Here is a 14,917-nt window from a genome sequence, read left to right on the forward strand (position 1 = left end):
GTCGGATGGGGCCACAATAGGGGATCAAAGTTTTACATACAAATATATAGGGAAAATCTTTAAAAATCTTCTTCTCAAGAACCACTGAGCCAGAAAAGCTGAGATTTATATGAAAGCTTCCTGATATAGTGCAGATTCTAAATTGTTAAAATCATGGCCCCCGGGGGTCGGATGGGGCCACAATAGGGGATCAAAGTTTTACATACAAATATATAGGGGAAATCTTCTCAAGAACCATGGGGCCAAAGAAGTTCACATTTACATGAAAGCTTTCTGACATAGTGTAGATTCAAGTTTGCAAAAACCATGGCCTCCAGGGGTAGGTTTGGGGCCATAATAGGGACAACGGTTTTACATGCAAATATATATGGAAAGTCTTCTGATATGGACCAAGGTGAGCGATGTGGCCCATGGGCTTCTTGTTACAATTTAGCGTCTGTTGTGTGTTAACAATAGAACATTTTTAATGTCTTATTGATAACTATATCCTTTTTATATGCCCGTCATTAAACGGGACGTATTATTTTATGACGCTGTCTGTGCCTCCGTCCGGCTGGCTGTCCATCCGGGGTCATGTTTTCCGGATTTTTTTCCGTAACAGATGCATGTACAACTTTGAAATTTGGTAACTATATCTCCCTATAGAATTGTAAGAGTGAGTTTGCATTTCAGCTGGATTGGTCCATCCTTGACCTACTTTTTGGAAAAAATAGGTCAAACAGTTTTCCGGGCTTTTTTTCCATTACGGTTACATGCAGATATTGCCCTGAAATGTAGTCAAAGGCTTCCTCTCAGAGAAATGCATGTTCAATTTGCATTTCAGCTGAATTGTTCTATCCTTGACCTACTTTTGGACTACAAATAGGTCAGACAGTTTTCCGGGCTTTTTTTTTTCCATTACGGATACAGATATTGCCCTGATATTTAGTCAAAGGCTTCCTCTTGGAGGAAGACAAGTGCATTTAACATTTCAACATTTCAGCTGGATTGACGCACTACAACCTAATAGTATTTTAGGGGTAGGAGTAGGTCAAACAGTTTTCCAGATTTTTTTTTTGCATGGTCACAGGTATTGCTCTGAAATTTAGTCATAACCTCCCTTTCAGAGAAATACATAACCAGCTCACATTTCAAACATTTCAACTTAATTGGTGCTAAAAGTAGATCAAATGGTTTCCTGGACTTTTTATCATCAATAGATAGATATTGCACCGACATTTTGTCACAACCTCGACTCACTCTCAGAGAAATGCATAATCAATTCATGTCAGGTGGATTGGTGCATCATGACCCACTTTAAGGCTTTTCTATTCTGAATGTGTGTTGTATCAATTCTACGGAAGCCGATAGGTGCCAAGGTATATATACATGTAATTAATATTTATTTAACTGGCGGCCGCCACTTATTATCTGGCGGCCGCCAGTTATTTTATCTGGCGGCCGCCACTTGATTTATATATGGCGGCTCCCAATTGCAAAAACAATGTAATTCGTATCGCTGAGTGATTATTTTGGAAAGATTTAGAATAGTACGCAAACACACAACATCGTTTTTCAAAGTGTATAGGGACAGTCGGAGAAGAAATTGTCTTCTACAATTGTTGACAAGCAGAAAAGGAACCTAAAATGTCTCTTTTGCCCAAACTTCGTACTCCAAAATTGGAGGGAGGGGGCTCTGTTCATCCTTCAATTGATCAGTTAATTCATTATTACATTTTTACCATTCATTACTACCACCAAAATAGTAGGGTGGGGGTCAGTCCGCCAATTAATCTTATTTCACATGTTAAAATAACTTAGGTTGCATGTGAAAATAACAGAATTTGAACGTTGACAAAAAAATGGAGGGTCAGCCCGGTGGTTCTACGTATTTAACAGTACAATCGAAAAACAATAATTTAATGCTCTTAATTGTATATATATATCACATACATATTACTAAGCAGAAATTAAAGAAAAAAGAAAGATGTATCAGAAAAATATATCAAAGCGAAATCTCTTAACACATCACCAGGGACATGCTGGGGGGAGGGGGGGGGGCAAAAATCATATAAAACAATTTAGAGCTTGAATAACTTTTTCTATGGTGAAATCATACATCAAATAAGGTAATTTAATGACCCATCAAAGGAAATTTTAATGTGATAAGCCACCTTGGTCCTTTAAAAAAAAAAAAAAAAAAAAAAAATAATAATAATGTACGGTACAAGTATGTGAGTATTCCGGAATTGTGATGGGTTTGGTTTGAAATTTAAACTCCTTCTAAACAGGAAGTCATCGCCATAGTGATTTTTGACAAGTGCTTCAAATTTGTAATTTGGTATCTGATATCTATCATAAAATTTGCTGAAGTATTTTTTGGAAGTTCTGCAACCATGAGTGCCGTTACCACGGCAACAAGGTAAGATAATTATAGACGTAGTTTATTTCTGAGAGAAAGACAACGTCTATGTGAAGATCTGTCATCTGTGTACATGTGTATGTATTCTATTTCCACAATGATTGAATCATGTTCATTTGAAAACGTATTCCATATAAATGGACCGGCTTATACTTGTCCCATTATATGAAAGAAGTTTAAAAACCTAGCATGATTTACTGCGGAGCTTTTTGTGATATAAAATAGGGGGGGGGGTACCATTTGAATTTGATAAGAAATTATCGTTCTGGACTTTTGAGAATTTTTCACTCACATGGAGACGTCACTATTGCCGGTGAAGGGTTGCAAATTTAGGCCTATGCTCGGCGCTTACAGCCATTGAACAGTGAGGGTTCTTTAGCGTGCCACTGCCACATCTACTGTGAATTTTAGGATCATCTCCGAGGACCCGTGACATTTACACCTGATGCCGAGCATTTGGTGATGGAACTGTCACTACCTGTTTTAACGACCTAGGTCTGTCGTGGTCGGCATTCAAACCCTGACCTTCTGCATATGGGGTGAATGCTTTACCTTAATTTAGACCACGTACCGCACCGCTTCCGGGACTTAATTTTGAATTGTCACTGAATGGTATGCCAAGCTTTCACATACAAACGTAATCTGTCAATGGACCAAGTTTTAATACCAATTGACCACTGTCCGAAGGAGATGCTAAGAAAGAGTTACTGTATACAAAGAAATATATTTGCCCCCGTTATTTTTTGCACTCTTTGTCAATGGGCGAAATTAAGACTGGGTGAAACTGTTTTCTCTCTTATTTCTCTTTTAATTAACACAATTGTGTCTGGGCAAATTTTTTTAATAAATGGAGTGAAACCATCTGCAAGTGTAGAAAGGTGAAAATAACATGGGGCGACAATACCATGGGGCGACAATAACACAAGGTGAAAATACCACTGGGCGACAATAACACAAGGTGAAAATACCATGGGGCGACAATAACACAGGGTGAAAATACCAGGGGGCGACAATAACACGGTGAAAATACTACGGGGCGATGGAAGTATGTATGAGGGAGGGGGGGGGGGTAAGTAGATGGATAGTCTATCAGATCTCCATAATGATAAATAATTTTATATATATCCATTGAGGCAAATTCATACACATATAGCATTGAAATAACATTAATTGTGCAGTGCACGCCAATTAATATTACACTTGTCTGTGTTTGATCAGAAAGTTGCTTTATATCTTAATTTATCTGTATATTCAGTGTGAGCACCTCTGACCCTGGGTCAGTGACAACTGGACGCCCGGCTCCAGAACAAGTTCCAGAGGAAATTCCTTCAGCCAGTGAGGAAGCTCTGAGGTTCATAGACAGCATAGGTATTTACTATTTAAAATTCACTATATGAATTGTAGACTCTGTTTACAGATGTCTATGTTTGCCAGATTTTGTTCTTTATGTGGTCATTAAAGAGTTCTGCATTACACTTAACAAGCTGTGACATAGATGTACGTGTAACTGCAATATTATGTAGCTCTCCCAATTTTTTTTGGGGGGGGGGGGTCAGAAAAAAAAAATGGAGAGGGCTACATTATTGCTATTAATTTATCTGTATTAATCAGTGATTTTTTTTCTACCCACTGGTACTGGTACCCATTTAATTGTGAAAAATAGCGTCAAAATCGAACAAATTGGGAATTTTCTACCTTTTGTAACAGCAAATGATTTTAACTAAAAGAAAAGAAAAAAGAGAACAAAACAAGAAGTAGTGAATTGGGAATTTTTAGTCTCAAAATTGGGAAAAATCAATGGTTTTTGGCATTTGGAATGGTACCGTTTATCGGTACCAGTTATATAAGGGAAAAAATCGCTGTAATCACAGCAGTTTTGTTGTAAACCTGTGTTTTGAAATTTACAGTACTTTAAAGTAATGTTCAAATAACATGATTAAGTTTTTTATATCAAGCAAATATGTGTACATAGCCATTATGTTATACATGTGACATTATACAGGATATTTTAAGGACATATGATGGTCAACTCTAGATTTATGCCAGATTAAAATCATGAAATTGAAAGACTGTGCGTACCCATATTCTTTTTCTTGTTATGGCTGTATCACTATGTAATAGTAAATAAAGTTTTTTTTAATGTATAGTTGCAGAGGATGATTACAAGTATTTGATGTTCGATGACCATTTGGTGACCGTGTCAGACACTGGGAAAGAGCTGGGAGATTTCACCATTTCAGTAGAGCCTACACGATACAAACAAGTGGACTGCTTCCTCATACATGCAAACAGTCATGGGTCGATTGACGGCGTGCCGTGTGGAACCTCTATAACAGCTTATGTAGCACAGAACTTAGAGACCATAGAACAACAGCACCATGAATATGTCAAGGTCAGGTCAAGGTTACATTTGAAAGTCACTGCTGTTTATGTAAAAATAAAATAAAATTTTATATTGATATCTTGATGACATACATGTACATGTAGGATACCCAAAAATTTGTTTTAAACAGTTTAAAATATTTCTAAAGCCCATCTATTTACCACAATTTTTTCTTATGAAACCACCTAATAAGTATATTTTTGCATTATTCACAAATCTTTACTGGAAAATTCAATGAAAAACATTACCCATATATTAAAATCCTTCAAAAACATTTTTATTGGTGCATTTTATACATGTATCAATGACCGATTTATATTTGTTGTTTGATCAAATAATAGAAAATCCCATGTAAGCACAGCGAAATGCTACATGTACATCATATGATGTGTTTATAATTATGGGTATACTATGATCTTAATTTTGTTTTAAAAAAGCTATATCTTAAACTTTCTTGACAATTGAATTTTTTCTCATGTATTTGTCAATTATGTGGTAAGCTTAAACATTGTTCATATTAAATTGTTATTTAATTTCAGCTTGAAAATTGTCCCTTAGATAGAAAAACATTTATTGCGAAACAGAAAGACAATTACATCGTGAACCGGATCATCACCCAAGGGGAGGTAAGTGGCTCGGTATTTCTTTCAATAGTGCCATATTTACATGACTGCAGTATCATACATCGGGAGTTTATAATTCACAATGTCAGCTGATATTACAACCACACAGAAATTATGTTATATTGTTTTTTTATTGCATGACTTTCCTGATTATATGAAGTTTAATTCACGTGAGGATATGAATCAATATTTCTTGAAGCCAATTGATGTCTCAGAAAGATTACTAAATTTTTCTTGTGCAGTTAAGCTACATATACCCTGAACATTCATGGGATAAAATTTTTGTTGATACAATAAATCCACATTCATTCTGTATTTGCAACAGAATTATTTAAGTGCATGTGTATTTGAAATTTAGCCTATGAAGTCTATTTGATGCAGTATTCGGCAATATCATCTTCTAATGCTTTAATGTGTAATAGGTAATAGATTAGTATTCTTGGTTGTAAAATGAATTAAGTATGTACCAATCTCGGTAGCTCAGTGGCACAGCATTCGCTTCATAACAGGAAAGTCTGGAGTTCGAGTCATGGCCCATCAAACCGAAGTTGTAAATACATAATGTATTGGTAGGGATTGCTCCTTCACCAAAGGCTCGGTATTTGGAAGTGAGAATTGTGGGTCTTTCAGATTTGACCTTAAAATCTGAGGTCCCGTGTTGCTACAGGCGTTGGCTCGATAAAGAACCATCACTGCTACGGTCCTGAGTGCTCAGCATAGGTCTAAATTTGTGGTACTTCACCCACAGCTAGTGACCTATCAATAAATATTGAGTGATTTATTCGGCATTGTTTGACATGACGGCACCATGACTCTTTGGTATAATAATAGAGGATATTAAATGCTTTGTAGTTGAATATGGAATTCATTTCATGAGTATGGCAGAATTTTTTTTTTTATATTTTCATGAGTGCAAAGCATGAGTGAAAATATAAAATAAAACCCTGTCTTACAAGTGAAATAAATTCCATATCCAAAAAACAAAGCATTGAATTTTCTGTTATTATATTTTCTTTGGTTTTAGAACATGTTTATTTCAAATCTTAAAGGATGTATATAGTTATATTACACAACATTAACATCACAATCAGTTAACTTGACATCACAATCAGTTCACTATAATAGTAAATAAATATCATGTTTATTTGATGGATAAAGTATTTCACGGCTGAAAATGTAATAAAATCTCTTTAGCTTCATGTCCTTGATGGTGCGTGTGTTGTTTATATGAACATGATGAAAATTATTATATAAAATGGCCTTTGCATGCATTCCGTGAGTTTGATTTGTGAGATTTAGAAGCGAGTCATAATTTCCATGGATGTCCAATTTTTCCAAAAAGTATGATGATTTAAAAAAAGAGAAGGAATTAAATTTTTATGAAAATTTTGATTGACATTGATGATAGGATGAAATCATGAGTTGATGCAATGTCATGTTAATTGCTCATTTGAAAAATTTTAATTGAAGATTTTAATTGCAGGATGTGCAAAGATCCTCCAAGACAGTTGAGCTTAGTAAGATGAGAGGATTTGTTTCTGAGGGTATGTATGAAAAAATTCAACAATTAGCATATTCTTCAAGCACACAACTATAAAATTATTTTAAAATTGTATAATTTGAAAATATCCATAAAGCACATTTACTGATTGAAAACTATGAAACAGTGCAAGAGACATGTACAGATTAATTGATTGTATTTATATACCCTCAAATATTTCAGGATCAAATTTACTTCTTCATCGGCTGTTAATAGAGAAGGGAATTCCCGACAATCTACAGTTCCTGTCCTTTGATTCAGATACCAATCTGTGTTCTGTGATCTATGTAAGGTTAAAGTCAATCTATATAATTCATATAGGCATGCAGTACTGCTGAAATTCACAGTAATTCATGATTATGTCATTTACAGTATTCAAGTATTTGAATGTAGTTCATATTTAGCTCACCTGAGCTGAAAGGACTAGTAAGTTATTCTGATCACTTTTTGTCCGCCGTCCATCCGTAAACTTTTAACATTTTCAGCTTCTTCTCAAGAAGTACTGGGCCAGTTTCAATCAACCTTAAATTGGCACAAATCATTCTTGGGTAAAGGGTATTCAAGTTTGAATCTCCAAAGTAAGTACCATGCTCCTTTCAAAGAGGAGATAATCAAGAAAATGCACAATTATAGTGGGTTCAATTAAAAATGTTTTTAAGAACCACTGGGCCAGAAAAGTTTAAACTTAAATAAAAGCTTCCTGACTGTGTAGATTCAAGTTTTTATACGCCCGTCTTAGGACGGGACGTATTATGTTATGGCCTTCATGTCCGTCCGTCTGTTAGCTTTTTCATTTCCGGCTCATAACTGAAATACTATGAGGCCTAGAATAATCAAACTTTGTCAGATGATGCATCTTGGGTAGAAGGTGTGTCGCACATTAAAACCAGGTTAATGAAGAAGATATGACCAAATATGGCAAAACCCTGTCCGACTCATAACTTGAAAACTATGAAACCTAGAATCACCAAACTTGGTCAAATAATGCATCTTAGGTAGAAGGTGTGTCACACTCTACTTTAGGGTCACTGTGACATTTAATTAAGGTGATGTTTTTTAAAAAGTGTATGTTTTAATGGGTACAATCCCTTCTGATCTAATGGTTTTTTAGTAACCTTATTCAAAAATGTTACATCAAGAAAATACATATATTTTTAAGATATACTGTACAGTTTTTTAAGCCTTTATAATGTTTCTTTTGTTTCTAACAGTAACAAGAGAAATTCCACTTGTCCCATGGGGGTAGCATGCAAAGGGCATTTTGATAAGATTAATTAATGGGTTTAGTGTAAGAAGACTGTCTTAATCACTTCTGGTAGAGCATCTCTGATCAATCAGGTGTTATCTATATCTCTAGGGAATTGGGCAGAAGGAATCTAAGCCTCTTAATTAGTAGTGATCTGTCTTGGTGGCTAGCCTTTATTTTCAAAATGAAGTTATCAAAATTAATTTGACTTTGTACAATATAATTTTTTTCTTTTTTTTTCCTTAACATCCAACATGCAGAGTGTCATTTCTGAGTAAGATGAACAGATGGTTGCAATATGTATATAGGCATATTTTAATGATAAGTAATTTGATGTTTTATTAAGATGTGGCAATAAAAAGATATACAATGAGCAAAGCTGCAGATTTGGCATTTGTTTAAATCCAAAACTACCAGTTGAAAAAATATAAAAATGCACTATTTGTTTTCATTAAAAAACTACAGCAGAGAGAAGTACATATAGCATTATGAATGGAAAAATCATTTTAGATCTTTTTACTATTAAAGTTTGACATGATTTTCTTTCATCCACTCTTCTCTGTTTTGTGATAATTAAATAATGATTGAGGGGCGTATCATGTGCTGTGGCGATGCACTTTATTAATCTATGGTCCCAGGAGGTAGTGTGGGGTTCACAATATGGGATCGTGGATATATAGCAAAAATCTTTGAAAAATATTCTTCTCAAGAACAACAGGGCTGTGATTAGCCATGTTAATATGCAAGCATCCCAAGGTAGTTTAGATTCAAGTTTGTTCAAACCATGGCCCCTGGGGGTAGGATGGGGCTACAATAGGGGATCAGAGTTTTACATTGGAATATAATAGGAAAAAAATCTTCTTCTCAAGAACAGCAGGACTATGATTGGGCACATTAATATGCAAGCACTCCCAAGTAATGCAGGTTTAAGTTTGTTTAAATCATAACACCCGGGGTAGTGTGGGGCCACAATAGGGGATCAAAGTTTATATCAGAAAACATCCTAAGGCTTAAAATCAGAACCTTCTAATTACAGCAGAGCTAGCCTATGTAGGTGAAGTCAATTTTCAAACGTTCATGAATTTAATTTTTTTTTGTACAGCATGCTAGTCCATAATAAGCAAAATAGATTACAGAAAACTAAAAAAATCCATACAATGGAGTTGAAAAAAAAAGTCACGATCATAGTTCGAATTTCCTCTATAGCTCTATAGTCTTTATTTGTATTATCAATGACCTGAACGCCTATGTGGAGGACCAAGATGACTCAGGTGAGCAATGTGGCCCATGGGCTCTTGTTTAAATGTTGAAACAGTTGAAGAATTTAACGTTTTATATATAGCTACATTGTATCAAATACATGATTTATGGGTATAATATACATGGATGTTCTTTTATTTTGAAATTCACACATGCATATATGTACATATAAATCTGTTATGTCTATTGGTACACAGTAATGACAGACAACATGAGAGCTGATATTCTTTGTATTCAGAACTTACAGACACAGTTGTGTTTTTATCTGTAGAGACCATTAGAAGATAGGACACAGACCGTAGCCACAACGGAAATCCGAGTGTTTGGGGTCGAGAGAACTATTAATTCCTTTGCTGATCTACCAACAACATGGCAGTCCTATTTCATGCAGGATTGGTAAGATGATCATACAAAAATTCACTTCAACTATAGATATCTTACCACTCTTTTCTATTCAAAATATCTCTCGTAGGGATCCGGGTTGGAATAGGTCATCAGTACCCCCTTGCTTGTTGTAAATGGCAACTAACTGATGTGGTCCTTTAGATGATAGCATGAAAACCAAGGCTCCTTTTTACAGCAGGTGTGGCACATTTAAGATGCCTCCCTGCTCAAAGGCCATAAGTGCCAAACATTGGTCTAAATTTTGCAGCCCTTAAATTCACCGCCATTTTTTATGTCTCCATATAAGTGAAATTTTTTTAGAGGGACATTAAACAATGTACAATTAATCTATCTACTCAAAGTATTCAATTCTTTTGTCAAATGTGGTCACTTAGAGATAGAACATTGAGACTGTACGGTAATGTTAGATATCAGATATTAAAAAATTGAACTGGTTCTAAGCCAGTCTGATTAAAACCACCCCCCTCCTCCATACACTCGTCCTGACGAGTGTAAGGAGGAGGGGGGGGGGGGGGGGGGGGGGGGTAATCAGATTGGTTTTAAGCTTTGTGTTTAAAGTCTCATATGAGTTTCTGCATTATTTTAAAAACTACTTTTCCATCTCCTCAATATGAAGAGTTCTTGTATGATTTCTGAAATAGGATTAAAGTTTACATGTACAGTTGTTCTTCATATATTGACCTGGCCCCAAGGCCATAAAATTTAGACGAGATTGCGTTTGATCTCGTTCTCACTTTTGTAAGAGAAACAGATAGTTAAAAAGTGAAACTGAGATTTTTAAAAAATGAGCTTATCTAAATTGTTTAGTCCTAGGAGCCTGGTTAACTCAGTCTGTGTTAGATCATCTTATTAGTAATGCAAGGGTTCCAGGTTCGATCTCTGATTGATCCAAAGATTATCCCCTCTTCGTTACAATAATTTAGTATAAATGTTTGCACAAATACTGTTTTCTGAAATACTTTACATTTTTACTTGCCACAACCAGAAACCATAAAAATATGATAAAACAGACCTAGTAATATATCCCAAGTTTTTAAACACGATGGCTAAGATGCAAGTGAATCATATCTGGAATGTCACGAAAAATGATATATTATTGAGAAATGTCGCATAAATCCTTAATATGTACATGTAGAATGGTCTTCATCTATTTTGATTATCCAGGCCAAATTAATCCTTTTGCAAGGATAAGGCCTGGCTGTCTTATTGAAGTCGAAGTTTGTTTTTCCATACTTGGCGATCCAGTGGATTGATCCTATCCAATCCTGTAGACTCTAGGTCTCATTTTACTATCTCATTCCATGTCAGCTTTGGTCTACGTATAGGTGTTGTAAATATAAGGTACTGCCATTTACCTTAGCACATATGTTAAATTTTCATTGTCTCGTCCATTTCAGTCACATGACAAACAGAGTTCAAGTGGGGTCGCCTGTGACAATGAAGCTGAGCTCAGTTCCACAACTCATCGAAAGAGGTAAATATCTAAAATCAGGCATAGTTTAACAGTAGATTCCTAAGAATAATGAATGATACCAAACTTTGTAGACAGTGGAGTACTGGATAGTTAAGTGGGTGATGATGGGCCAAGAGCTGTAAATTTACTGTTTTCATGAAGTTCTGCATAATGATATCAAAAAACTTATTATTTGTAAAAGATAAAGGTTTTTGGAAAAAGATTTTTAATTAAATTAAATTTTTGAGTACTTGAGTATATAAGATATGGGCTTTTTGAAAAAGACTTTTTTGAGTACTTCAATACATATTAATTAATTGAATTTAGTTAAATGTAATTGTTTGCAGAATACATGTCTATCATTACCCAATTTCAATGGTAATACTGTTGACAGATTGACAACAGGAGTCATAGTCATCTGTCAAGTGTTGTTCTAATAAATGAAATAAAATAAATGTTTTTTTGGTATATACATATATACAAACCGAGAATAACCCATGAAATCTCGAAAGCTTATTTCCAATGGTTTCCTTTGGTGCACAGATATTGGTGCTAGGGAATCATTATGTGAGAGGAAACCGGAGTACCCAGACTTTCACATACAACCACAGAGGTCAAACTTGGGTCGCAGCGGTGAGAAGCGAGAGCGCTACCCAGGCACCCCAGTATATGTTTATACTAATTGTTTATCTATGACATTTCAGATGAAGAACCCCCTAAGCCAGTGTTTGAGAAGAAAGAGTTAAACTGGGAGGATGACATGCAGCTATACTCAAAGTTTCTGGACCGAAAGGTTGGTAGGACCCAGCTATATATACACAAATCGTGCAATAGGCAGAGTGCTCTATCATGTCAGAGATGGGGCAAAATTATTCTCTCAGAATCAAGGAATTAATAGAGTACATGTATATTGTAATGCAGTGCTCCCTCGATATACTGTACTTGTATATTTAGTATAGTAATTGATGTACAAGCTTGTACATGTATATTTAGTATAGGAATTGATGTACAATTAAGCTTGTACACGTACATTTAGTATAGGAATTGATGTACAAGCTTGTACACATATAGTGATTATACCCGATGTACATGCTTGTAAATGTAAACTTTTATTTTTAACTCTTCAGGAGGAGTTAAAGGGAGACCACACCACGTACATGCGAGCACACCCAGAGCTCAAAAACCTCTTGGCCGACTTTCTCCAGTTCCTGTTGCTAAGGAAGCCTGAAGATGTTGTACAGTTCGCTGCCGAGTATTTCTCATCATTTTCTGCCCCCATGCCGTCCCTGACCCCATATCTGGCATCTAATGCCCCTACACCCTTTCCCGCAAGTCGAACAAACACCAAAATAGATCAGTTAAGGGCCCCCACTAGATAAAAGATTGTGCTGTATGGGTTAAGAGAAATTTGTTTATTAGTAAGTCATAGGTATCTGTATAATGTGCTAGATAGGAAATTACATGCAGAAACCTTTTGTTCCATATAACTAAGGCAATCATATACTGTGTAGGGAAACAGGAGCATCTAATATTTTTTGTACTGTCAGCAGTGTTATATCTTGGTGATAAGGCCATTAGAATTGTATGTGAATTTCCATCTATTTGAATTGCATCTGATTCAGATAAGTTGTGCTTCTACCAATGTATAGCCCCCCCCCCTTTTTTTTTTGTGGGACATATATTTGGCAGATTTACGCCTACAAGGTATACCATTAATTTTGGTGGATAAAATTTTGGTGAACTCATTTTTATTTGTGTATATGTATAGTGATGTACTAAACTTTAGCATTTTTTATTTTGTTGAATCTTTAGAAATTGCCAAATTAGGCCAAAATTGATACCCACCAAAAAAAATGACTTTAAATTAGATTGCAAGTTAGAATTTGCATGTATGTCTGTCCTTTTCAAAATAACGATCTAGTGTTTCATTGTATAAACACAGTAGAAATGCTGTCAGCTGTTACTATGAACATTTTATGTATTTACATTTGAATTTTATATCTATGCGAGTGTATTGTTGATGTTGCATAGTCTGTGAAATAGTGCAGGGAAACTTGCAATTCTGTGATATTAACGTGGCCACGCCCCCTCTGTGTGATTGGTTGTTTGTGATAGGCTGAAAAGTTAATCACATAATGTACATCTTATTTCCCACATATACACCGTACTTCACATCATTAGGTTCGAAAAGATACCAATCAAACTGTCATGTGTGGATATTGATCTGAAATTTTAGGAAATTATTCCTAGCACTTTGTTTTACGATGACAGGTCTGCATCTCTTACAACTGGAACAACTTTACTACACCTTTTATGGCCACCATTCAGAAGTTCAATAAATGGTGGGTTTTTTCCAGTGATTTTGTTGAATTTTTCCAATAAATTTATTTGGAACTTGTTTTGTTTTCTATCAGCAACACAAATATTGATCTATTCTATCCAAAGGATAAAAGAAACACTCCAAATGGAATGCTTCATTGTTTTAAACCAAGCTATGATGCTACTATATGAATATGAAAACCAGGCCAGTTATTTAAACAATTTTATACAAAATGAAAGATTCTTTATATTGACAAGAATGCAAAGTAGATGTCACTCAAACTATGAAGGTCATCACATAATCTGTTTGTATCCTGTGGTTTAGTCACCAGTAACAATTTAATTTGGCAAGGGATAGGTAGAGGGTTTGAATCCCCAAGTCAATTTACCTGATGTTGTATGTGCCTGACAATACGTTGCATTGTCTCAGTGTATCCAGTCCAGCAATTTCAATCCAGACGAAAGCTATGACTTCACTCAAACAACAAGTTGTTTTGACAAGAGGCCCATAGAACTTTATGGACACCCAATTAAGTTTCTTAAAGTAAAAACTTGTATCGGAAGGATTAGATGTTGGTGCAACGACTTCGTCTTCCAAACTCCGAGAATTAAATGGATGCAGTTTTTAGCTCACCTGAGAGAAAGGCTCAAATGAGCATTTTCTTTATCAAAATTTGTCCATTCTTTGCAGCAGCATGATGGGTTTTGTAAACTTTTCACAATTTCATCTCCAGAACCAATGGGCCAAACTTTAAACTTGGGATAAGGGTCAAGGGGAGATAATGAAGAAAAAGCAAAAATGGGGTAGGGCCATTGGAAGAACTTATTAAGAACCACTAAGCAAAAATCTGGAGAAGCTTCCAGACAGTCTTAAGATTCAAGTTTGACCATATGGCTCCCTGGGATAGGGTGGGGTTAAGGATTTACTTAGGAATTTCTATATGATGGCAATCTAAAAAGTGTAAACACATGCTATTTTTCTCTTCATAATAATGACTGTGGCAATTAAGTTAAAATGGAATAGACAAATATTTCAGATATTTATATTTCCATTCATATTTTAAAAGGAAGCAAGTCATTATGACAATGTACTAGTGTACCTCCTTAAGTGCATATTCAGCATACTTTATATATATATAAAAAGCCACATTATTTCTTATCATTCACGTGCACTTGTGCTGCAAATACTTCACACATTTCCTCAGCTATGAACAATAGAATGAGCTATGAAAAATAGACTGAGCTATGAACAATAGACTGAGTTATGAACAATAGACTGAGTTATGA

General features: G+C 35.2%; 1 protein-coding gene across 1 annotated transcript; it reads left to right on the plus strand.

Moving 5' to 3' along the window:
• The first annotated feature begins 2,148 nt into the window (after positions 1–2,148).
• LOC125665621 (ciliogenesis-associated TTC17-interacting protein-like) lies at positions 2,149–13,707 on the plus strand. The gene is made up of 10 exons (XM_048898361.2): positions 2,149–2,401; positions 3,657–3,769; positions 4,549–4,793; positions 5,324–5,410; positions 6,891–6,951; positions 7,131–7,234; positions 9,725–9,849; positions 11,256–11,332; positions 12,016–12,104; positions 12,439–13,707. Exons 1-10 carry the CDS (start codon positions 2,376–2,378, stop codon positions 12,688–12,690), a joined length of 1,179 nt encoding a protein of 392 aa, XP_048754318.1. The 5' UTR covers positions 2,149–2,375; the 3' UTR covers positions 12,691–13,707.
• The last annotated feature ends 1,210 nt before the right edge of the window (positions 13,708–14,917 follow it).

Source organism: Ostrea edulis, chromosome 10, assembly GCF_947568905.1.
Source record: "Ostrea edulis chromosome 10, xbOstEdul1.1, whole genome shotgun sequence".
In the NCBI taxonomy this organism is placed as follows: Eukaryota; Metazoa; Mollusca; class Bivalvia; order Ostreida; family Ostreidae; genus Ostrea; species Ostrea edulis.

What these genes read in the sequence shown, in the direction of transcription:
- LOC125665621 (XM_048898361.2), top strand. Translation starts at nt 2,376, where the DNA reads ATGAGTGCCGTTACCACGGCAACAAG. An exon ending in TCCTATTTCATGCAGGATTG is followed by an intron (nt 9,850 to 11,255) that starts GTAAGATGATCA and finishes CGTCCATTTCAG; the next exon opens with TCACATGACAAACAGAGTTC. An exon ending in TCCACAACTCATCGAAAGAG is followed by an intron (nt 11,333 to 12,015) that starts GTAAATATCTAA and finishes ATGACATTTCAG; the next exon opens with ATGAAGAACCCCCTAAGCCA.